Source organism: Plutella xylostella, chromosome 25 (assembly GCF_932276165.1).
Source record: "Plutella xylostella chromosome 25, ilPluXylo3.1, whole genome shotgun sequence".
NCBI classification, from domain to species: Eukaryota; Metazoa; Arthropoda; class Insecta; order Lepidoptera; family Plutellidae; genus Plutella; species Plutella xylostella.
This window is the reverse complement of record NC_064005.1, coordinates 9,112,785-9,139,371: the sequence shown is the minus strand read 5'-3', so window position 1 is coordinate 9,139,371 and position 26,587 is coordinate 9,112,785. Positions and strand designations below refer to the sequence as shown.

The following is a 26,587-nucleotide window of genomic DNA, read 5'->3' as shown; positions in this document are numbered from 1 at the left end:
GGGAATATACTGGGGAGAGAAGAGCAAGAGTGGGTCACTTTTGAAAGATGTGAATTTAGTGTTCATGCATAACTTTTAAGCGTGACAAAGCGGGTAATAGTAAAACGGGTAAGTAAGTTAGAACTTTTAACCCTCGACGGAACAAGAGGAGTGTTATAAGTTTAACGTGTGTGTGTCACCTAGATACACAATCTATGGTAGCGTAGCTCCCAATCGACAAAACCTAATTTCGTTTTGTTCTGTTTAGGGTTACGTTACCCGGAGTGTTCTCAGCCATATAGGTATAATAAAAATCGGCTAAGTCATTCAAAAGTTATGCCACTTTTAGTGTTGAATGAAGGGGGTTTTTAATTTATATTTAATAGAGCATTTCACTACTTTTTCGATCATCGAATAAGTTTTTAAACTCAGTCCACACCTGCTTCAACAAGTTATTTATGAGTTCATCAAATCAGTTCGGTATCCTTATTACGTTACCAATGGTTAATCTGTGTAGGTACACTTATTACTTATTCATTTAGTTGTAAGTACTTTTATTTCGTTATAAATTCAATCAAAATAATATTTACCACTGATTCTTTTGGATTTCGGCGTCTACATTATTAATTTAATAAAGAAATTAACTCTAAATTAATAACGTCATATTGTAGATCTTGATATTATTATGTTTTAAGGAGTGTTGTGGCGCTCCTTGGGAGCGGCCTATGTCCAGCAGTGGATAATTATTGGCTGATGATTTTGATGATGATGAAGGATAGTTTTAGAACAACCTTAGCTCAACTTAGAAGTCCTTGCTATACCCAAAAAAATATATTACTAAACAACACTAGTTTACTGATTCACAAAAAAGTTACACAGTCGGGGTGGCCGGGGCAAAATTGCATCGCCTGGCGACCAACTGTTATTTTGAGAACGACATCTCTTGGCGGAAAGCCAGCGATGGATATGACAAAATTAGATTTCATACTAAGCGCCACCCTAAAAAATGGACATGCTTCATATCTGCCGGATAGATGGGAGTTGACTGTCAACGGCAGCTTTTGGGGTTTCAATCTGAGTTTGTTAAACTTTACGCTACTAAAATTAATATTTACATATAAAATAAATAAGATATGTATATTGCTATACATATCACTTACGAATCACCTGAACTGCCTGCAGTTTTACTTCCAGTAAAAGTTCAATTTAAAATACCTATAGGTACTAAGATGATAATTAAATTATTAATTATACTTAAATTTTAATAGTGAAAAATGCTTAAAGCCGTAAAATATTTGGCACTATTACACATAACAATTACTAAGGGTCATAAAAAATATACTTTAAAAACCGCACCGGCCGCGGCCCCTACACGGGTTCGTAATCGACTTCGATAAAGTCATTCCGCCAATCACTGAATTATGGCGAATCGCGTTATAGTGACGCTTATCTACGCCAAGAACTAACCCGTGCAGTGGCAGCAGATGACAAAAATATCCCGATACAAAAAAAACATCCGTCATTTAATTGAAAAACATCGAATACACCACTAATCCATTTAAGGCCGGCTCTTGTGGACAAATATTTTTGCGGCATTTCATTTGGGTCTGGGAATGTACTGTACCTGTACCCGCGGGGTTACTCTATACTGACGAAAAACGAACGAGAGCAGTCTATCGGCACGTTTAATACAACGAGATAGAGTTGTGACTCGTGCAACAGCGCTCCGAATTTTCATATTTCATCATTATAGAGTGGCCCCCACGCTTCCGAATGAAGAGTATTTTTATTGAAACCTTCAAAGCGAAAGAATTCAAAATTGGCAAACTGAAACAAATTATTACCTGTGGAGCTTTTTATGAAGAATTCTCATGTTAATTGGAATTTCTTCTTTAACTAATTGCTCATTAATCAAGTTTTGCTACCTATTATAATCATTATTAGACTGCTAAAGTAATTTATTAAATGATAATATCGAAAATAGTAAAATAATTTCAATTTTTTTTCTATACATGGAATATCTACAACATGACTACTTTACCTTTATAAATTTTCATACTTAGTTTCCTCTTCCTCTCAATTATTTGGAGGTTAATTTCGTACGTGTGTTGGTTAAATTATATACCTACCCAGTATTTACACAACAAAAATAAACATCTCATCACGGATATGTGTACCGTTTCATTATTATTTTGTCAAATAAGTATAGAATATACTAGATAGCTAATTAAATAACAAGCATTCAATATTCCTCCTCTATATATCTCACTTCATCTGACTAAAAAACTTCCAGGTAAAATTACTAGGGCAGCAGGACGCACAAGAAAGTAAACTCATCATTAGTGCTGTGTCGCGATGTTCGCTCGCGACTCAAGGATTAGCGAAGCTCACCGGGATCACTCTTTATTACGAAAAACTAAGTTTCGGAGCCACGCAGCGCGAGCCACGACTCTATCTCGTTGTATTAAACGTGCCGATTGTCCGACAGCTCTCATTCGTTCGTTTTTCGTCAGTATAGAGTAGCCCACCTGACTGGCAGCCGACCAACGAGGGCTAAGATAAATTTGGACCACGTCGAAGACAATCCGACACAGAGGGACATGTGGGCTGTGGCTATGACGTCACAGAGTATGTAGCTGTCATCATATTAAAAAAAACCGCGAAAACGTTTAAAAAATGCAGTAAGCGAGAAAGAATGATCTTTCAGCGGTAGTGAGGCTATCTTTCATCTTAAAATTATTAGCAAGAAGCAAATGTGGAATCAGCTAGATTCTTATTGCAATATGTATAAAATGAATCTAATGAATACTCGGTTTCGTAGAACTGATGATTTCAGTAGTAACTAAATATACCAATGTGGTTATCGATAGTATCATTATGTATATCCTACGTAAGTTCTTACATTATAGACAAATATCTAAGGTATTAAATTTTTCATTAGAACATCAAAATATCTACTTTCGTACATCCATTTTATTATGTTTTATGTTATTATTATCCTAGCTAGTTGAACTTAATCAAATTCTTCTATGTTGAGTCAGGTAAAGGTAACTTTATACTAGAACTATTTATTATTTTCCGCTGAAGGTATATTTTAATAAGATTCTCGCATCAAATTGGCTCAATTATGGCCCCAGCAGGTGAGTTGTTTGATAAATTATGCAAGAAATAAGTCGCATTTCAATGAAATGATTCATAAAACGGATTCCGCATAGTAATGTCTCTATTTAAAATAGAGACATTATTACTTCCCAAGCATTGAACATAACATGTATCACACATCATTTATATCTAATATTTACCATAACTTAATTTTTTACCTCGTACGAAGAGAGGTGGTATAATCAGTGTAACGTGTATGTGTATATGTATAATATGAGTGTGTGTTATGTAGCGTAGCTCCCAAATGGCTGAACTGATTTTCGATTTGTTTTTTTTTTATGGGTCATGCGGCTTTTATTATTGAATATCGGAGGGTTTTCCAACGATGTTTTAGTTAGGTTACTGACAATTTAAATAAAATTAAAAATCAAACAGCAGCATACAACACAGCGGCCGGCAGTTCGTTTACCCGTCCAGAAAATAGCTACAAGGGAGTTGACAAATTAGTGATTGGCGAGGTGTATCTGGCGTGCGCCCCGCGCTCTTTCTGTACCTAGGTATATACTGTTTAGCTGTTTACCTTTCTAACAGGTTGCTAATTATAGGTACCTTACATATTTTTTACACATTATTTTGCTGCACCGATTTCATAAAGATTGGTTGGACGGTTTGCAGTTTCGGTTACATGAGTCCTAACTGTTGGTTTTGCCTTTGGTACCTATTTTTTTATTTCAATTAAAAAAATGTGACATAAACCGGAAAAGAACATGATGATGATGGGGAAATGGATATTACAGCAATATATTATTATGATATTAATACTATGTTTTGCATTGCCAAGTGTGTCTAAGTAAAAGTCTAGAAGAAAAACATGCAAATTTATAATGATATCGTCGATTGGTGATGTATTAATCTGGGTATCAGAACTACCTGGGTATTCTATTCTATTCTATTCTCTGTGGGGGTGTAAGTACCTGCACCTGGCTCTCTCGAATGGAACCTTTGTGCATATCCCCAAGGTCTAAACTGCCTTCCTAAGCTTGGACCATTTCCCACCACGCTGGTCCAATGCGGGTTGGTGGGTTCACATATCTAGATTGATGTGCTAAATCTAGATATGCAGGTTTCCTCACGATGTTTTCCTTCACCGTAAGAGCGATGGTATACATTGTACTTAAGTTAAAAGAACTCATTGGTACATGTCAGCGCCGGGATTCGAACCCGCATCTCTTGATTGAGAAGCGGGCGCTCACCCGACTGAGCTACCACCGCTCCTGGGTATGTTAATACAACTTATGGTGAAACTAGTTTTTCTTGTTTGCAGAGGCGTTACTAAACCTTGGAACACTTTGAGATTAAATTTAAAGGGCTTACTAGCACTGACGGTAAGAGTAAAGGATGTCATTAATAATTCGCAAGCTCGCTACATACTTATTATAATGTCTGTGTTTTTAATACCATAAAATTATAAATTATTAAAATAGAACCCAAAATTTCCAATGCAAAAATACATCAATAAACCATCATTTAGATTAATTGAATACTTCTTGTATTACAGAGTGAAATAAACAGTCACTTCGTACGAGTATATAACTTTCAGTTCTCTGTATTTCAGCATTCACAATATCTCACAGCTGCAGAAGACTCGAAACCTTATATATTCTAAACAGACTCTGAACGCAATAACGTTAATCCAGAATTATCTTGTAAAATACGAACCGCAGCAGTGGCCGGTGGCTTCCACTCAATAAACTATTTTAATGGACAGATAAAGGCATTCGGATGATTCTAGCCGAGCGTTCGGTGCCCCGTAATCCGACAAATAAAATATTGGCACGACTGGATTTCAGGGACTTAATTTCGTCGGTATCGTTGGCTTATCTTATTAGGGGACGTATTTGGTTACTTATGGACTTCCTTCAGATAATTTTACATAATTGTATGTATAATTATGTTGGTGTAGATTAAGTTTGACGAAAATGCTATGTGTTGTTTGTGTTTGAATACACACAGTGAAAAAACTTCAACCCCGATAGACCATCAACGTTTTCTAACCCGTTTTCGGTTTATTCATAACCAAAAAACGAGCACAGAAACACACGTCCAGGACGCTCATAAAACTAAATCACCGCACTGCAACCTGCCGTGTGCGACCATAAACTGCCCACAAAAACAAACACCTATCGCAGGTACTCTTTCAGTTAGATACCAAAAATAGAGCTTAATCTCCGTTAATTAAATTTCCCTCTCTCAATTTGACATCGGCGTATGACACAATCGTATCTTCTTATATCCGCTCAATTTGGACTGTGGCCAATGTTGCCATAGAATTGGATCGCGCGCGACACTTTTCCTGCTGGAGCACGGAAAGGCGCGATTTTGGGACCACCGTTGTTCCTATGCAATCTGAAACTTAATAATACTTGCACTAGAGTCCGGTTTTTCACGTTCGGTTGTCAGAACGGCGGATTGAAGTGTTATGGAAAAATAGTATTTAAGACCAGAAGTGAAACTCTAGAATACATTGCCGTGAATATTTTGTATTCTCGTGGTGGGATATACTCCAAAGCGCAGATGAAAAGTTTAGCTCGTCTTGCACTTTTTGTGTATGTAAATAGAAAATTGGATGGCACCAATAGTGATAATGAAAATAGTGACGGCTATTTATAGCAGTGATCTCATAGGTTACTTACACGTACCTAGGTATGTATAATTTTAATAGGGAAGAAAGTGTCTATAGTTATTGTTATGCACAACATATTTGTATGTTTTTTCAAGATCTACTTTTATTATAAAAAAAAAGAAGAAAGTAGCTATAGGGATTTAAAAAAATACTTACGTGATTCAATAATCTCGTAACTGGTCTGGATCATAGTTTGCATCACTAACACTACCACTAGCACACACAAATTGTAATCCTTAGCCATTTTCACTTGTCACACTAAAATGCACTTTAACCTGACTCACTGACGTTCGAAAATTCATCAAGCACTTTGTCGCACTTATTTCATTTCGGAAACGGGTCGAGTCATCTGATATTGGACACATTGATGTTATTCGAAATATATCGCGTTTAAAAAGTGACTTTCCTATTATTTGGCTCTCCACATTTCTCAAAATAGTTCTTATTTCTGATATGGTTCAGTCACTCAGGAGTTGGATCAGTTCCAATGTTTCTTTCATTTTTGTACTAAATTCTTCTGAGGGTCGTCCACCGGAACTGATGAACTGGAAAGATAAAAGTCTTTTAGTGATGTAAACACTAGTTATGTAATACGATTACAGCTGAAAATTGATCAGTTCGTTTTTAACGAGACCTTCATAATATATAGCAAATGAACCGACTTATTATTCAACAATTAAAACAATCTTTGAGACGAGCTTTAATGGAAATTCTTTTGCAACTATTCATGAAGGCTACTTTATTTACCTACGCTATCATTCCGCTACCCTTAGGCTAGAGCTCAACAAATACTGGTCGAATCACCCCGTTCATTGACGTCAAAGGGAGAGGGGGAGAATCCAGCGGAAGTGGGTCTTCCGGCGCCTTGGAAATTTTTAATTACTCATCAAATTAATGTTTTAGAATTAGGGTGAAACTTAATTGTGGGAAGTGTTGTGAATTTACTAATTTAATTCAATGTTGTCGCGACGGGAATAATTGTCGAGACTAAATTTGGAGTTCCGCTGTAAAAATGTGTAAACGGCGGCAGCTGTCGGTCCGACAAAGACTTGTTTATTTTAGACACTTTGGTTAGTCACGTTCACATTGTCGTTTGGGGACATTTTTGTCGGAAATGTTGCCGTTAAATTACTTCACCCCACATAGCTATTCTCATTAGTTACTAGTTAGTCACTCATGTGTCATTAAATTTATTTTATGGCAAGTTGCATAGAACAACGCGGACTCGACGGTGACAACGTTCATAATTTTATCAATAATTTACCCTATTTCATAATTAACTAACTTTTATATATTTTCAATTCGCACTCTCTATTCAAAACAAGGCGCAGTTCACACGAGCAAGCTACCTCCTGCTGCGTTGCACCTTGTTATTTTTAAATTCTTGTTTCTTCCATGTATTTCATTCAACAAGATTTCCCTCGCAAAATTGCAACTTACGCGCACGTCGCGCCATTTTCTCGCATTTCCGGAGCCGCTCACGTTTCCATATTTCATCAGTTAATTTATGCTAATTCCTACTAAGAGACCAGCGAACTTTGCGACTGCGAACGGAAAATTATGTGTTCTTGCAAAATGGTGATGAGACCCCTTAGGGCTGGAGCGTGTAACTGCGATGCGGCGTTGCATCGCAAAAAAGTGTCCCTTTCACTCGCTGGTACCTATTCCATGGGAGAGAGCAACACGACACGAGTGAAGAATTTTTGGTTTTGTGTAAGAGCCCTGATCCGGGATTCCGATCCTGGTGCTGTATGATCTAATGCGGGTATCATCTTATAATTTCGGCTTTACTTCAATTACACCAACACACCCATCCGTAATTCGAACCCGGTACCATGGTACCTTCAGAAGAGTCAACCTAGTGAGAACTTTACTGTAAATTGCTTAGAATTCCACAAGAAATTATTTCCTAGCAAGCTTTTTTCATACTTTCAATACGGCTAGAGTCGATCGCTTTGCTAGGAAGCCGTAAAGCAGAAAGTTAATTGAAATTTCTATTTTAAAGTCTGTACATTTCGCCTTGAACATTGTAATTACATACATCCGGCCATCTTGTTTCAGGGGTGGCATTCGCTATTTCAGGAATGTCGTTTGAACTTGTCACCAATGCGCAGGCGGCAAATATAGATTTACCCCGTTTTGTTCCATTTTGTTTCGATCGAATACGAGTGACTGAGATAGTGAGGAAATCAAAAATAAACGTTTGACATGCGTCCCGCACTTGCGCTCATATTAGAATGTACTTTTCATTCGGCTGTTTTCAGTCAAATAAAGTTATTCTTAACTACATAATTAATGTACCTACTTATTAATTATTTTGTTCAGTCACGGTATCTTGGCCAATATCCTTGAATTCGCCACTATGCGCAGGAGTGGATTATAGTAGTGCAAGTGTGCACAGTAAAGTGACACCAGAGAAAACTGGGGAGACACGGGCAAAATATGTATTGCAACCTAACTATTGCAAAATATTCGTTACTTACTTAAAAAAGCTCATTAAAACTAAATCCGTGAAAAATATATACCGTGTAAAATATATAATTATTATAACAGGATTTGGTATAATTCCTGTACACAAGCAAGCGCATCAGGTCCACCCTTCACATATTATAATTTCAGACAAGGTAACTAGGGCAAGTAGTTTTGTCTAAAATTCACACAATGCATAGAAACAAATAGCAGGTTGTCGGCAAATTAAAATTTAATCTAATTTACTGGAACAACGTGCACAGAAAACTTAATATTTTAAATATTATACAATTTCGCCCCAGCTTAAACTGTGCTGGCTGGGATAATATACGTGTAGTTTCATTAAATTTTACTTCATTAAAGTTTTTAATTAACCACACAAGTTAAGTTATTATAATTTACATAATAACATTGCAAATAAACAAATGATGTAGAGGCGACAAACTTTTTAAGTACTTACCTACTTAAAAATGCACGTGGAAAATTGGTGATTTGTGGTGAGTGAGTGTGTAAGTAGTACAAGTTAGCATAAATATCCACTTGTCAGCACAATTAATGTCAAACCCATTTTTTACGTTTTTAGTTAGTAGTTTTAGGCGTCTTTAAGCTAGACTTTTCCGTTTAGAAGTAATTTGGTGCTATTCACTTGAACTTTCGAGTATATTTTACCAAATCCTTAATTTTTTGTCTGCTATCGCTAACGCTTTGAATCTGACAGAACCTGCCACAATTTTGGGTCGGTTATCCGCTGTCAGTATTAAAGCCATAGCGATAGCAGAGAATTAGACTATCCCCCCTCCCCCTGCATGTTCCTACATGTGTGTATCCCAATTAGTTGTCCCACAGTGCTCGCACATTCGGCAACAAAGGACAATATAATTACGACAGCTTCTCTCCTGTAGCCAGAAATACTGTATTTACATAGAGAGTGAATTTTACATGTGATTATTACGTTTACTAGCTATCTCGGCTTGCCTTTGTTGGAGCTGGCGGCATTGTTTACTAATTAATAGAAATGTAGGTATGTACTGAGATTAATATTATACGTGGCTAAAGGATGTACTTACAGAAGGTTTCATTGTTTCAGTGATAAAAAAATAATGAATTAAGATATTTAAATTATTTAAGTTACTAACGGTGACTTGCACCAAACTGTTTCATCGTTTCATCAATAAAATTTACGTATTGCTGGCTACTCTGACACTATAGTGACCCTAAGTGTATTTACTAATTAAAATTTTAAAGATATGTGTTGTTTAGTAAGGATAAGGTTCCTTCCTTTTGAAATGACACAAAAATAAATAATCCGAAAGTTTATGTATTTCATAATTTCTCCATGAATTCACAAAGATATAAATACTTGTGAAATTATGCGGGTTCCTCGCCTGTCACTTGTTTATCGTTTCTCGTGGAAATGACAGCAAGAGTTATGTATTTTTGTCCAAAATTATGAATTCATGGGATGATAACCTCATTTTGTGTTTCAGTTCCAACATTAACTTAATTTGGAGCCGTTAAACTTTTATTTGCTGAATTAAATTTGTGTTTTACGTTGAAATTCTGACGTTCGCTTTAGTAATTATCATTACAGATAAGTAAATTAATAACTTAATTTATTGCTTCTTGTAAATAAGGCATTTTTCCTTTGAATAAAGGGGCGTGTATACATGAGGATACTTAGAAGAGATTGGTGTTGGTTTCTTATTATATTGACGTGGTGGTGACATGAGAGCAAAACTTGAGTTTATCACCGTGTTGCCGTGTATCACAAAGATTGGCCGGTCATAATAAGAAACTTTTTTTCAATTGGTCTTGAGTGTTAAAAATTTATGTCTGTGTGTTAGTATCTGAACCGCATGTTTTGAAACTATACAAGGCCAGAACGCACCCATAGTGTACTAGCACTGTATAGTTTCAAGTAAAAAATAATAATATTTTACTTGAAAATATACACGATTTGTGCGTACTAATCGCGTATACTTTCAAGTTGGGATTTACTGAATCGTTCTTGAAAATATACATTGCTATTACGCACATTGCTTGATTGGCGTACTTGTCGCATATAATTTATACCTACATGCTGATTCTGATTTACTTAACTATTTCGGTAAATGTACCTATATGACTATAATTTACTTGTTCTGCCTGTCATACCTATAGAATGTTAATAAATAAAGATGAACAAGCCCTAATTTTATTGATAAAATTATATTTATAGCAATCATACTTGCTAGTAAGAATAGTAATATCTTATATTATTTATATGAATTAAGAGTAATACCTACTACACTCACGAGCAATGAAAAAGTTCCAGTGACGATAGCTCCTGAACGGAAAAGAATTAATGAAGCCGTCGGCAATATTAAAGTACATTTGTGGGATGTTCTACACACTCTTCTGAGATCATTTTTACTATTAACAACAGTTCTACAGTTTAATTTAAATCAATTTAATTTTTAACTGTTCGATGTTAATAAAAAAACAGGTTACGAAAACAATGCCAAGTGCGGAATAATGATGCAATGTTTAGAAAGCAATAGACTTATTACTATTTCGCATGAAAGAAAGTAAGAGCATCAATTCAAAATAACTACCTGGTAACTAATCACGTATAGTTTCAAGTGTTCGCATTGCCGCTTGGCGCTTGAAAATATACACGATTAGTACGCAGTGGTAACTGCTGCAGTATATTTTCAAGCCATAATTTTGGCCTAACTTACTTGAAAATATACGCAATTAGTGCGTAATGGCCTTGTATACTTTCAAGTAAATCATGGCACCATTTTAATTTGAAAATATACGCGAGCAGTCCCAGCCTCTGCGTTCTGGCCTTGTATAGTTTCAAAACACGCATCTGAACCAAACAATGGGTAGGCACTATGCAAACAGTCTCTTACTAGAATATGTGTCCATTTTATCTTAAATCTATCTTTTAGTTAATAAATGTTGATGTGCGGCCTAGAACTGCCAATCTTTATTGATATTCCTGTAACTAGTATAGTTACAATACAATAAGGCACTAGTTAATATGTACTACTAGAACAATACTTCCTTACGTACTTCTCACTATACTTAGGTAAGTACTTTATGAATATGAAACGACGTCAATATCGACTCTACTCGTAGATAAACTCGTTTACGGCGCGTTACTCCAATCACAGCGCCGTATTTATAGTGAATCGCGATATAGTGACATTTATCTACGTCTATACGGACGCCCTCCTGCCCGCTGGACTGACGACCTTAGGCGGGTGGCGGGTACCTAGTGGTTGGATGAGGAAGGCCGAGGACCGAGTGTTGTAGCGCTCCTTGGGAGAGGCCTATGTCCAGCAGTGGATGATTATTGGCTGATGATGATGATGATGATGATGATCTACGTCTATAAAGAATCCGTGAAGCGGCAGCTGGATGTGTATTGGTAAGAAACGGACCCCTATGATCGTAATCAGTGCACCCTCTTGTCGACAAGAACAGATGACAAACGATGCTGTCGTCGCAACAAATATTATCATCATCGATAGATCGTGCCGGATACTCATCAACTTGTATTGAGGGGTGTGTTCCCCTATGATAAACGTTATTTTAAGGTTATTTGTTCAAATTACGACATAAGACTTCTGCATATAATATAGATGCAGATATTATCTGCCCTCAGGAATTGGAAAGTGATATACCTAAGTTATATGGATATGTCGTAATGTTTGACAGACACTGCTTAAGTATTAGAGGCTGCAAATCAGTCAATCCAAAATGAAAGCGGATGGATGATAATCGGCTTGTGTGGACTTTTCGCCACTGCTGTGTAGTACTTATATTATTAGGCCGACTTGCACATTTTATTAAAATCTAGATTGCCATAAATTTGTATGACGTCTCTTTATATCGTGATTTAATACTAAGGGTGACTTGCATAACAAAGTTAAATAAAATTAAATAGTTTGTCTCTTGCTCTGACAGTATAATGTCAGAGCAAGAGGTCATAGATTTAATTTTGATTAACTTTGTTATGCAAGACGCCCTAAATCTATATTCAAGATTTTAATATCTTCTAAGCAAAGTTACTAACTTTTAAAAGCAAGCCAAAGTTTATCCAAACATTGACAATTACAATGTTGTGACTACAATCAGCCCGCAGCCTTGCCGTAAGTAATTTATAATAGTGATGTCTAAATCATTTTCAGAAACTCTCAAGGGGATTGAGATAAAATCATTTTTATGACACAAAATTACTGTAACGCTCGTAAAAATGTCAGTAGAAGTAAATGTAGTAGACTCAGATTAACAATATACCAACTAGATGTAGTGGCCGTGCAAAAGAAACCTCTCGACAGATAACACTCCAATTCTACATCTGAGCTTTTATTTTGAATTAGTCGGACAGAAGATTTTTACTTTATTCAATGGTCATTATGTTGAACGTAAAACGGTTTGATAGTAAAGAAAATGTACAGTCTTTTTGTATGTGACACACCATCTACTTCGTATATTGTTAATCTAAGGTACTAGATAAGTAGGAGTGTGTATAAATCAGGGAATAATTTCGAATATTCCTGTGTGGGTGTGCACGCGCAGATATTTCCAGAAGGTATATTTAGAAAGGAGATTTGGAGTAAATCTACCTTCAGCTGATTTCAAACGATTATCAATTTCTTACATAAACACACTTACGTAAGTAAATATATTCAGAGTATTTCCCACTGAACTTAGATCGACCCACGCATCTAAAACGTATTTTTTCTTGAAAATAAACTGTCATTTCTGTTTATATAATTAAACGTCCCTTCCAGATTTCAAGTGCCTACGTTTAGCCGTTTAGGCTGTGCGTTGATATGTCAGTCAGTCAGTCAATTTCTCCTTTTATATATCAAGTGCCAATTTCTCCATAGTCGGTTAGAGCATAACCAGGGAGTACTGGTTGACTTTTGACACATCTGTCATGATTTTTATATGGAGATGACGTTTAATTTATAAATCAATCCCTGTCGGTTAGATAACCGTCTATGGCGAAATTGGCACTTAGCTTTTTTTTAAACGTACCAGCTAGGTATTTAAAACTAGCTCGTCTAATTTTGACAGCTAATTGACGATTCGTTCCTCTCTTCTCAAACGCAGTGTCGTTCCATTTCACCCAGTCACGGGCTGGCTAATTGCCGTGGCGCCACGTTTGTATTTATAACTAACGAAGTGCTGCGATTCCAAGAAACTTCTTCTGAGATCGCGTGGATCGGAACGCTAGGAATGCCTGCCATTGGAAGTGGTTCCGTTTGAGGGCAGAGTGTAGGTATAACCTCTTTCAGGGGTGAATAATTCTAGAAATAGAAAAAAGGAATAAAAATCGTTTAATTGTGATAGGTTTAAAGATGATAGTAATACATAAGAGTGCGTTATATGTATATATTATGTCCTGTCCTTTAATGGGCGTACAAATTCTTCTTCGACAGAATATATAATTATTTTTATGTATTGTGGTGATAAATTTCTAAGTATAGATAGATAGGTGCATTTTGGGTTTTATTTGCGGCGGTTTCTTGGCAAAAAGGTCGCCTCTATTACGATAACATTGACGAAACACTGGCAACAAAATAGGTGTATCAATGCACCGCCTACCCTGAAAACGAGTACAGTTAAGTTCAGTAGTGCAAGGCGTTGCTGTTGCTGCGTTTTAATTTAAGCGGTTTTGTGTTAAAACTGTATATTTGTGTATAATTCAATATAATATCTAGAGCTGAGCGAACACTCGATCAAAGTAATTTCAACCATTTTGTGAAAACGCTCGCCGCTACCGCCGCCGTCCTATCAAAACATGGAACGTACGTTTAAAAAGCCAAATTAAGGCAATTTGGTTCTACAAGTCAATGAAAAGGTTTATTTTCCTGAACTGAGGGTCCCTAAGATTAATTATAAGTAAACATCTGGAGGTCTACCAGCCAAAGGGCTTTTTTATGAATACGACTGGAGTTTATAAATGAGAGGAATTAATATTAATTTGTTTGCGCGCGGAGTGGTCAGCGGATTTAGGTGCTAGTAGAGTGTTGGGTGAAAAATTGCAAATTCAATATTAACATGCATTTTTGAAAGAAAAAAACAATGATAGTATATGTATAATTAAATAATATGTGAAGTTATTAAATCTCTCTGTCGTTAAAATCTAGATTCACAAAAACGTAGCGATTATACGTACCTTAGAGAAGGCGCCTTCTTATAACAATTTTTTAAAAATAACTATTTGACATTATTTTTTATATTTTTGCTCATGTAGTACATAAAACAACCTCAACGCTTACGTTTTATCGACTAAAGCAATAATTCTAAAAAATGTGTATATTTTCAGTGAATCATACATGTAACAGCTGTTCCGTGCCGCTCGGGAGAAGACGAAAACAGGAGATTAGCTTTTTTGTAGATTGTGCGTCAAATGTTCTATAAATAAATAACGCATTAAATAAAAAAAAACTCAGGAAAAACATATTATATTTTGAATATAAAAAAAACTCAGGAAATAGCTATTATAATTAGATATTAAGATTCCCACTGAACATCCTTGGAGATACGAATCTCCTGCGAAAAATCTGAAGTAGGTACAGTAAGGGGCAGAAAAACCTGACCCCCCTCAGAAGCATTGTTACTATGAAAGGGGGGTCAGGTTTCTCTGCACCTGACCGTACCTATTATAATTTAACGTGAACTATGGATTATTATTTATTCGGCCTTAGTTGAGTCCGATGTCCAGGAGTGGATGTCTAAAGGCCCAGTGATGATATAATAGAAATTTAGTTTATATTGTTCAATTAGAACAAGATTACACTCTTTTAAGATAAAATCTAGTTCTGCTACCTGTTTAAACACTAAAACATTATATAAATACACGGAAAATTTACACCGTTTCAGGTTAGTAATACATGAATAATTATTGCTTAATCATTACAAAAGGACGTTGCTTACAAACATTTATCTCACAACCTGCCTACATTCACACATTCCATCTTTATTCTGAGGTGGCCGCGTCAATTTCTACGTCTAAATTTAACTGACATGAATGAATAGTAGTTTTGTACGCGCTTGTATTCGCTTTTGTACCTCAAATTTAATATGACATGCTCAGGCGGTAAACAATTTACCTATTTGGTGTTTTTCATTGCTAAGCTAAACTAATTCATTTTTTTAATTTTGTTTTTTATGTGTTAATTATTACATATAATTCAAATAATAATAATAATAATAAACAAGAATAATAAATATAATAAACTATTCACTTTTAGCTATGCTCATGATCGTTAATTAATAGAAAAACCATGTCATTTCGCTGCCATGACACCACGAGACCTAGCAGAAGTGACGCTCGCCACGTGTCTGTCCATCCCTAATCCTAGCACTTTGTCATACTAACCATAACTCAACGTGAACCGCGAGCACCCTTGTCACTCTACACTTCATTAATCTATATCCAACTTTAGAATACACATTTTCAACTATCAATTTTCCATAACTAGCACCCTTTTTAAATTTTTATGGTTACTTACACACCCACTCTGCGACAGGAATTCTGAACAGTTTCGTTTGACAGATATATTTTGGAAAAATGACAGGTTAGTAATAAAGGGTCGCTATTTTTAGTGACGTGTTTGAAATATGAATCGTCTAATCTTAGAAGATGTTGAAAGTTAAGAAAATAGTGGCTCTTTTAACCAGCTCAAATAGCATAAAAAGTTCATGAAAAAAGAAAAATGAAAATACCTAGAACAGGAAGCAAAATAATCCAAGTGAAATAAACAATCCTCCACTTATCAATCACAATCGTCTTTAATAAAATCGATGCTACTTATCCAAATAAATATGAACAAAAGATTTCACAGAATCTCGAAACAAAAGCATACGATGCATTTAAAATGTGCTCCATCGAAAGAGCCCCAAACGTCACAACTCATTAACAGTTTACCAAATGTCACTTAGATCAAAGAAATATACATCAAAAGCTATACTATAACTAATCTTAAAACCAACATAGACCTACATCTAATTTCATCCTTCCCACTCGGTCATTAAGTTTAAATTTGCCCGTAGAAGGGACAAGGATATCTTGGTCGTCAAAATCCATTTTTGGATCAGCACCGCTCTTAGTTGCTCCTTCGTGGATGCTTAATTTATTCGCTGTTTGTGATATTTTTCCTCTTAATTTGACGTTTATTTGTAGCCGCCATCAAACTCGCTGTAATGTTTATAAGCTGCCAGTATTTTTCTAAATTTGATGTGACTTTGGAACGAGGGTGACAGATTTAGGATGAAAGTTTAGAAATAAGAATAAAGATGATTGCAGATGTATAAATAATAAAAATGTAGTTTTTTTTTAACCAGAAATAATGTAGTGTTGTTTATTTACGATTGAGTTCCGTTTTCTCTCACATAAACGTCTGTAGGTGCACATCCGTAGGAAACAATTTATTCAATTGAACACTAGATCAAGTTCTTTAAAATTGTAAAATGACTATATGCCTGTTTTTTATCAATAATAAAAAAAAACATTTTTTTTTTCATTCGAATCGAGCATACGTATCTTCGTTTCACAAGCTACGTCCCATATCTCCGTAAATATGTTTATTTACATATGAAAAGATTGCCACACTATTGTCGTCAGCTCTTTGGTCTGAACTCTACTCGTGTGGACATACTCGCATAAGTTAAGTGTGTTAGTTTTGAGGATCATCTTGTTTTCCGATTTATCTTTTTTGTTGTTTTACAATACATATAGGCTGGTTTTTACTTTTAAACGTCTCGTAACAAGGAGGAGTTTTTTCATACTGTCAAATAGAATGAACCTGAGAATTAAGTAAATACCTATTTTTTTTTATTATTTATCTACATACCTAAGTACAGAAGAAAAAATCATGACTTCAATCTGCATCAAATAATTTTAACACTATATTTGACTTGCGTCTCTTTTCAATAAAACAGTTTGTAATTCACCCTAAAATTTCGACACAACACAGTACATATCTACTCACTCAGCATATTCATCAACCACCAATGGTAGCCGAAGCGATCGTATCTCACAGCCAATCGCGCGCCACGTGACAACTCCTGCAGCCACTGAGCGTCGTGATAGTGTGCGGTGTCGGCGACGTAACTGCATCAATTACGACTAATAGAACTGCACAACACGACATAGCTGATGATTATCTGGGAAGCGGCCCAAGTTATACACTGTTTATTGGTGTACCTACACCAGTAAGATTTAGTTTGAGATTCACAATGCTAACATATTATACAGGGTGTCCCATGCCCTTCAATACAGTTTTTTTTTATAATTTTGTAAAAAATACAATGAATTCGAATAATTTTGTGCAATCTCTGGAAAAATGGTTCAATGGAGAACTTGCTCATTGGTATGAAAAAGAAAGTTTTGATTTAAATTGGCATCTTTACCTAAATTCAAGTTTACATACCCTTAGCGCTGTGATTGGTGGAAAGTGCCACTACTTTCTTAAACGATATGCTATAATTGTTTCAGCGTCCAATGCTGTGCCTTGTACCACGCGTAAACATCTTGACAAAAAATAGTTGACGACACTTTTTTTGCATAAAATTTTTCTTCACTTACTTACCGCATTTAATGATGATTAGAGGAAATTTCAACCTAGTTATTCCACTCAGAAGGTAGTAAAGGTTTATGATCTTAATTAATTCTACTGTGAAGACTTTTTTATATTACTTGCTTTGAAAAGGGTAGAAATCCGTGGCAAGGGACACACATAATAATTCTCTAATTAAATATTACAACCTATTGCCATTATCAAATTTATCAAAATGAAATTACCTACATGTTTGGTGAATTAACTTCAATAATACTGCACAGCCGGCACCCAAACCGCAATGATTCAACAAACACAGATAAATGATTTCCTATTGCTAGTATGCATACAAACATTGATTGTCTGACATATATTATTATAAACACGGGGCCACAAACAAATGAAGTACGTGCTTAAAAAAAGATTAGAAGAAAGAATTACGATCATTTATGTATATCTATTAGCAGCTACATTTCATTGAGCTAAACAAATTAAAACGACTTTCCAAACGACGCTGTGAGTTTGAATTGGATAAACCATTTTGAAAATAAGATGCCGTCAAATTGTGATCATCTCTGTATTTCTTTTATTTATAATAATTTATCGCGGTGGTTTAATTATTCTATTATACTGTTTCCATCAGCATGTTTATTTCTGATCGGTCTTTCATTAATGTCAATTTGCCTCCTACTGGGTTTTTCATTGTGGACAGAATAATAATTTTATCGTTACCACAGATAAAAACTTTATGGTGGAACCAATTGTGGATGATGGGAAATTAATGAAAATGTATTTTGTCTCTGACAACCCTATTTACTTTACGACTCACTCTATCACTAGATCATGCATAAAAACTTGTTTTAATTTCGCATTCGCTTCATTGTTATAATGCAAGTTTAATTTGGAACGTTCTGAGAGTTTTACTGTTTAACAAATACCAACCGTTTTATTCATTTTACATGAGAAATAGACGTCTAATATTCCGAACTAGAGCAAGCAATAACGCACTACAATGTATTTGATATTGAGTCCTTTATTAAGAGCACTTTCACGGCCGGTGATCCACTAACGAAGCCAACGGGGCAATAGGCCAGCCCCTATTCTGCGTACAACAGCGTTGACAACGCGATTTCAATGTTAAAATGCGATTTTCTGAGGGGACTGTGAGACTCCAAGGCTGAAGTGTAAGTTTTGATAGGATAAAATACTGGTAAACTTCTCTCCTCTCAGCCTATCGCACTACCAACCACTTTCTCGACACCACCAAAGGTTAACTGGTAGAGAATGCTACTAGCATTAAGTTCGCCTTTGTACAATGTTTTTATGTGCAATAAAGAATTTATAATAATAATAAAATAGTGGTAAGGAAATGTTTGCAGACACAAATTAAATAGGTAAAATGCAGCGCCGCCGCCAGTATACAAATGAAGCAAAACATAGACTTTGACTTTGTGTCGAATGTACGACAGATCCCGTTCGTTCGTTTTTCGTCAATAAAGAGTAACCCTCCGGGTGCGATCGTGAACTTGCGATGGCTTGTTCGTGTGTCCAGAATAACCGCCCTGTTCTTTATTACGTCCAATATGAAACAATCGGAATTTTCATCCACACCGGATGTAGGTAACCATTTGTCAATCTAAATTGTGAGACACAACTTCCGCCCCGTGATATACGGGTCCGAAATATTCGCTCTTTGAGGAATTTATTGAAATAAATGGACTTTTGAGTTCATCTCTTGTTGTGGTCATTCAATTTGATGCATGGCTTGGCTTGTACGGTTAGCAAGGGATCGGTGGTAGCAATAAAAGTGCGAATAATGTTCAATTGTTCATACGGTGAATTTTTTCATGGTCTATCCATAAATTTTATACCCATGGGATCTATCGATCGATGGTTTGAATAACACGGAATCCTCGATGTGACCACGGTTTCTACATCCACACCTTGGTTTCCTCTGCAGGCCCCATTTGGATGAAACTGTCGCGTACCTTGGTAGTGATCTTATATACCATACATCCATCTAAATATATCCAGCTGTGATTACATTATTCTGTGGTAGAACAAATTTTGTATTTTCAATTAATTTGTATGGAATATTCAAATCCTTGTGAACTTGATACCTTTCAATGCAATAAGTATAGCTGTTGCAATGTTTTCATAATAATAGATGTAAGTCGTGAGCTATTTGCTGTTAATTATAACTCTGTGTCATTTTGTTCAGTTGACAGCTCTTCTCATGTCTAGCTTAGTCGTGTGATCTTCTTTTGTTCGTGTTTGAAGTCGTGATGAGCATTCTAAGTATTTTTTTACAAGAATTTCTTACTTAAATCCGTTTAAACATTACTAGACTATTATATTGTGAATAGTGAACCTGAATTAGGATAAAAATCTGAAAATTCTTAGGGTGACAAACATATTAAATCTAGTAATCTCGATTTAAGAAAAGTCACTTCATACAAATTTATGGCTTAAATCGAGATTTGACACTAAATCTACATTTAATATGTTTGTGCAACTGGCCCCTAGATTATATCCTTATACCTGCTACACTCATAGAGTTATAGTTCATAATTATAGATAATTACGCTGATGTAGTACTATATCCCGAATCTGATCAAACTTTATCTAAGGTATATTATTTTTCAAATCAAAACAGCAATGGTACTTTATCATAACCTTTAGCCATTAAAGAAACTCCAATATCTATATAAAAAAATACACAGTAACCTACAGTCCTTTGAACCTCGCCAGATTTGGTTTGCTTAGCGCGTGGGCGGTGATTATATTAATATTCCCGTTTCGCGTTGTTGTGGCAACCCTGTAATCCGTGAGCCTAGCAACATTATTAGCCTAAAAGGAACCGATTGGGGCTTTAATGTTCTGTTGTAGGAGAGTGGTTTGTCGCCGACAATTTAAGTAAAGACTTCGACAATGTTTTCCTTTGCAAATTGCCGTGTTTTGAATTATACTTTTACATAAATAAATTATTGTTTTGTAAATATAGGTGTGTAGGTATTTTACGGGGGCTGGCGCAGTAGTCAAATACTGATGATGACTTTGGTTATCAAATAATGATGATGACTTTAGAGATTGTTAAGAAGCATCAAGCAAAAACCTTCAAAGGCTGCAAAGCCACCCCAAGTGACGTATCAACACTACGAGTATAACTTACAATTACGTCCGGCACACCCCTTGCAGTCAACAACTGAAACGCTGAAGATGAAAATTTTGGCTGATAACAATAATTTTACGTACAGTACAACTGGTTGCAATGCCACACAAGTGCGTCTACTTCATCGGCATTAATAATAATAATAATAAAACCCAGTGGCGCGCCCAATCAATTCACATCGTCCCTATAGTTTTATCATCGACTGGAATCATCCCAAAAACCCTTAAAAATAGCCTGGAAACCATTAACGTCCCAAAATCTATCATTTACACCCTACAAAAAGCCACCATATTAAACACATGCCGCATCACCAGAAAATTCCTCACAACCTCCGTCATTTCATCCCAAATTTAGGCCCTCCTCACTTGGCTTACGCCCGTGAGATAGGGAATATACCTCCAAAAGGAGTGAAAATATAAGAGAACATATAATAATAATAATAATAAAAAATGTCAAAATAAACAGATACAGTACAAAGATACCAAAACCAAACTTATTCAACAATTCAAACACAGACTAAACTCAATTTTAAAAACTCAACTTAATTCAGCAAATACAGTCAAAGCAATTAACACCTATGCTATACCTATTTTAACTTACTCTTTTGGAATAATTAACTGGTCCAAAACAGAATTAAAGAACCTACAACGCATTGTAAACACAACTATGACTAAATTTAGGAAACATCACCCCAGAGCTTGCATACAACGACAAACATTGCCGCGAAGTGAAGGTGGACGAGGTATTATAGACATCAAGAACCTACATAACAAGCAAATCCAATCGCTCCGACACTACTTCCATGAAAAAGCCAAAACATCCACAATTTACAAAGAAATAGTAAATACTGATAGTAAATTAACTCCCCTAAACCTTAGAGACTACGAATCACAACCTAATGAAGAACAACTAGAAAAAGACGACAAATTACGTGAGTGGAGCGGAAAATCTCTTCATGGAAGACACCCCCACGACCTGAGCCAACCCAACGTCGACAAGCTTGCGTCGCACGAGTGGCTCCGTCGCGGGGAACTCTTCCCGGAGACTGAAGGATTCATCATCGCAATACAAGACCAAGTCATTGAAACCAAGAACTATCAGAAGCACATCATGAAACTACCAGGCTCCCAGAATGATAAATGCCGCAAATGCAACTCAGCACCAGAAACAATCCAACATATTACAGGCGCATGTAAATCTAGAGTCCAAACTGAGTATAAACATCGTCATGACCAAGTCGCAAATATAATTCATCAACAGCTCGCAATAAAGTATAGTCTCCTACCGCAACCAGCCATACCGTACTACAAATATGTTCCAGAAGTTGTTCTAGAAAGCAATACACACAAACTTTACTTCGATAGAGCTATTTTAACAGATCGAACCACTCACTTCAATAGACCCGACATTACCATAATACACAAGCAACAAAAAACTGCCCAGATTATAGACATTGCAATTCCTAATACTCACAATCTACAAAGCACAATCTCAGAAAAACTAAGCAAATATACCGACCTTAAAGACGAAGTAACCCGCATGTGGCGTTTAAAATCAGCGTCTATAGTACCCATAGTATTATCAACAACAGGAGTTATACCGAAACAGTTAGACCAATCATTAAAAGCGTTAGATCTTCCTACACATACCTACACCATCTTACAAAAAGCAGCCATATTGAATACATGCAGATTAGTTCGCAAGTTCTTGCAAACCGACCAGCCATCTCAAAGACAAACATCTACAACTTTAGAAAATGATGCTCACTTGGCCTAGGCCCGTGTGCATCATCAATCACCGGTTCTTATAGAAGAAACCGAGCTGAAATAAGTCAGAAACCAAAATAATAATAATAATTCCTTATTTCGGATATCAAGATCTATCATTGCCGACGCCGTTTCTCCATACATTTATAAATGACAATAGGTTTGCTCCGATACCGATACCTATTGGTGGACGATTACCACCGATAAGCGACCTTGTGACTAATGAATGGCGGTGATATTCGCACCGAGAGACTCTGGTGTCACCGTCATAGAGGATGTTTCAATTGGACAGGTACAGCACAGTCCCACGCGATGGTTATAGGGGACCCGCGGGCAAAGAGTAGCGAGTGTGTGTTATAGAAGAGACGAGAGATTCGGGAGGGTAAAGATGCTGTTATTGTACTCACGGGCGCAAAGAGTAGCGAGTGAGAGTTGTAGAAGAGATGAGAGATTCGGGAGGGTAAAGAAAGGTGCTGTTAATAATAAACAGATAATCTGACAATATTAAATTGTTTTTAGGAGCATTAATGCTGGTGCAGGAAGGTTATCTTACAATAGTAAATTATTTTTGTTGCCTACATAATTATGTCAGAGTAATTGTAAGTTTCTAAACTTTTTCTAACAAAAACGACAACACAGATCTAGGAAATTAAAATGATTTATAAAAAAATATTTTTAAATATTTATAATATTCAATTAGTTTTTGCAATTTTAAAGAGTTTTGTTAGTGTGTGGCCATTTTTTTTTTATTTGTTACATTGTTGTACATACAAATTGATAATTTGCTTCTTTTTTTCAGAGTTGGTAAAAAATTGTCATGTCTATCTATTCTATGATAACCTATCAGGGTCTTCACAGCAAAATTTATTAGGTACAGAAGAATAACCATTATTGATCTGTCAAAACTAACAATACCAGTTGACAGTGTTGCGTTCGCCAGGCAATACAATCTTGTTCCTTTTGCTACAGTCCGTTTAGAGTAATTTTACTTATCGCGATGTCAAAACGAAGTTACTTAATTAGTGTCTAATTCAATACAGAGTCAGACATTTATTTTTGACTAACATTACTTTCGGTATGATGATATACTAGATACTTTTAGGTTTGTTTTTATAAATTCGAAAAATAATTTTCCACATACCTATATAATTGTATATAGGCAATTTTACAAATACAGTTATTTGTAAAAACCTACATTACCAACTCGAGTGTATTCTCTTACTGAACTGAATGCTAGAAGCTTAAATGAAACGCTGAAATAATCTTTTTTTCCAGATATTGAAACTACAATATACTATCTTCTGCATATCGTCTGTACTACATACGTATAAGTATTTTCTTACTGAAAAAGTGAACTATACTTTCTCATAAAGGATTTTCTTTGTTATTGATAAAGTTACGCTGGTTTTAATTCAGTCTCACATGCAGAATTTTTACTAAAATTCATATTAGTATTATCTCTGCCAAAACTTAGTCTGTAGTGTAATCTGTGATAAGTGCTTTTCACTCAGCCCGGGGTGATTTGCAACGATTTTCGAACATCGAAATATGAGCAAAACCTGTCTATTTGTGTCGTATTTGGGAGTGGGCTTTTGTTAGTAGTTTTTCTCCGTAAGGATAAATACTCTAGATGAAGCTGAAAAAACTCTATTCTTAAAAAGGACTCCTAAATTTTCAACTTAAATTATACCAGTTAGATATTTGCAAAACCTTGTTAATTACAAGACAAGAGATTTGACACGTCTTTAACCGTTATGTATTAATCCTATATACGGTTACGTTGGAAAATATAAGATAACAGAAAAACGTTTCCACCGGAAAAAAAAAAACATTTAGGGCGACGGTAAGCTCGAGGAAAAAAGTTACAACACCATAGAATAACAATTTTTACAAGTCCATCCTTGTTTACACTGAATTTTCTAGGTATTTACGACAAAATGCTTATACAATAATTAATAACTGGGCGTATGTATATGTATATGCTCTCACGACTGTAATCGCCGAAGGGGTAGTCAGAGGTGGCTCACAAGTGAGCCACCCACTTTTCGCAGCACATTTGTACTCACGTGATAGGTTGCGAACCATATCACCGTTTTGGAATAAGTACAATGCACTTAGAATACACATCTAGAACCTAGATGTGCAGGTTTCCTCACGATGTTTTCCACTACATACACACAATAACTGGGCGTTGTTATTGAAAATAGTACAATAACGTCAAAATATAGACGAACCTATGTACAAACAATTAAACACAATTATGACTGTAATATATACAGTGTTAACGAATGTGTTGTGGTCATGGTTCATCAGGAAGCCATAAATTTATTATACTTACAACATTTTTATGGCACGCTGAAGTAAATATTTCCTACAGTGGTGGTCTATATAAAACTAGAACAATTAAAATAGGTACTTATGTTTTCGTTATATAGAAAATTGGATAAATAATCTTTTATTGCTAAGAAGAAATCCTCACGCATTTTTAATCTTTTATTGCTAAGAAGAAATCCTCAATTTCATGATGTTTCAGAACGTCTCTATCGCACCTAAGATTTGGATGATTAATAATTCTAATATCTTAAGGTAAATGTTGTTTAAATCAAATAACCTTTTAAAAACTACCTACATCATAATTATACTTAGGCCCTGTTTCACAATGTCTGGTTAGTGGCTACCTGTGAGATAAATACATAAATGATACATGCTGTCACTGTCAAAAAAATAATAACAGAGTGTGACAGCATCTACTTTATGTCACAGGTAGCCACTAACCAGACATTGTGAAACAGGGCCTTAATAAATAAAAAAATACCTGAATCTTAGATATCCAAAATTCAATCACTTCAAATTAACCGTCACGTCACAAGTCACAAGCACAGCACAACTGGCCATTCCCGGTAAAGAAGAAACAAATGCCACACGTCATTTTCAAAATTCGAACACTTTTCTTTTCGAAAACCGCGCGGCGTTCGATCGTGCGTCCGCCATATTGGTTCCACAAGCGCGCGCGCCGCCGCTCGCCTCTGTACTACTGAATCTTCTAATTTGCTCCGAGAGAACTATAAATAAATGGCTCACTAGTTTTAGCTGTAATGACATGGGCCCTCCGTTGGATTTGTTGCGGTGGTGGAATATATATGCGGTTTACAGACCATTGAAGCTATTTAGTCGTTTAATTGTTTCAGTCATGCTAAAACTATATTTAAGAGTCGGTTTATGGATGAAGGTTAACTTGAGACTGTATTCAATTCATACACATGCACATGCACACACGCACACATTCGTAACATTAAATTCCACTGTTGGACCTGGGTTTGCTCCAGAAATAGCTGAAAAGCCATAATATCTACGTTTGGCGGATCGTAAATATACGAGTACAACAACATTGCACCTATTGTTAACTTGCTTTGACAAGCATGCTCGGATTCGAAATGTATTGAATTACACTTGACACTAAATAAAAATCATAAGTACACTCACGGGCAATGAAAAAGTTCCATTGAGAAAATCACCAAATTACTTCTAAACAGAAAAAAACTAACTTAATGATGCCTTCAATGTAACTTAATGATGTAAATACATTTCACGGTGCATCAGAATATTACCAACTAAAAATGTAAATATATTGTACAAATTTCCTTTACAATGTTTAAAAACCTGGGGCTTTTTGGTGTGTGCATTTTGCAAGTGAGTCTGTTTCTTTGCACGTGAGTGTATTATTTCGTTTGGAATTTGCAATAGGGCTCCAGATCTGAGGCACAGGTGGGAGGTAGTGGCTGGTTAAGAAAAGCTAAACAAAATGCTATCTTGAAAAAATACAGTACGTATAACATTCAGTTAAAGTTGC

The 26,587-nt window shown here is 35.7% G+C and overlaps 1 protein-coding gene across 1 annotated transcript in view; it reads right to left on the bottom strand.

The window, feature by feature from the left end:
• Positions 1-25,758, bottom strand: part of LOC105384855 (hemicentin-1) — a 91,628-nt gene extending 65,870 nt beyond the window's left edge. The window contains exons 1-2 of the mRNA XM_048630141.1: positions 25,553-25,758; positions 5,921-6,309 (exon numbers count right to left, since the gene is read on the bottom strand). Coding sequence (XP_048486098.1) covers positions 5,921-6,008 — 88 coding nt within the window. The 5' untranslated portion in view covers positions 6,009-6,309; positions 25,553-25,758. The remainder of the gene's footprint in view (positions 1-5,920; positions 6,310-25,552) is intronic.
• Positions 25,759-26,587: the final 829 nt, after the last annotated feature.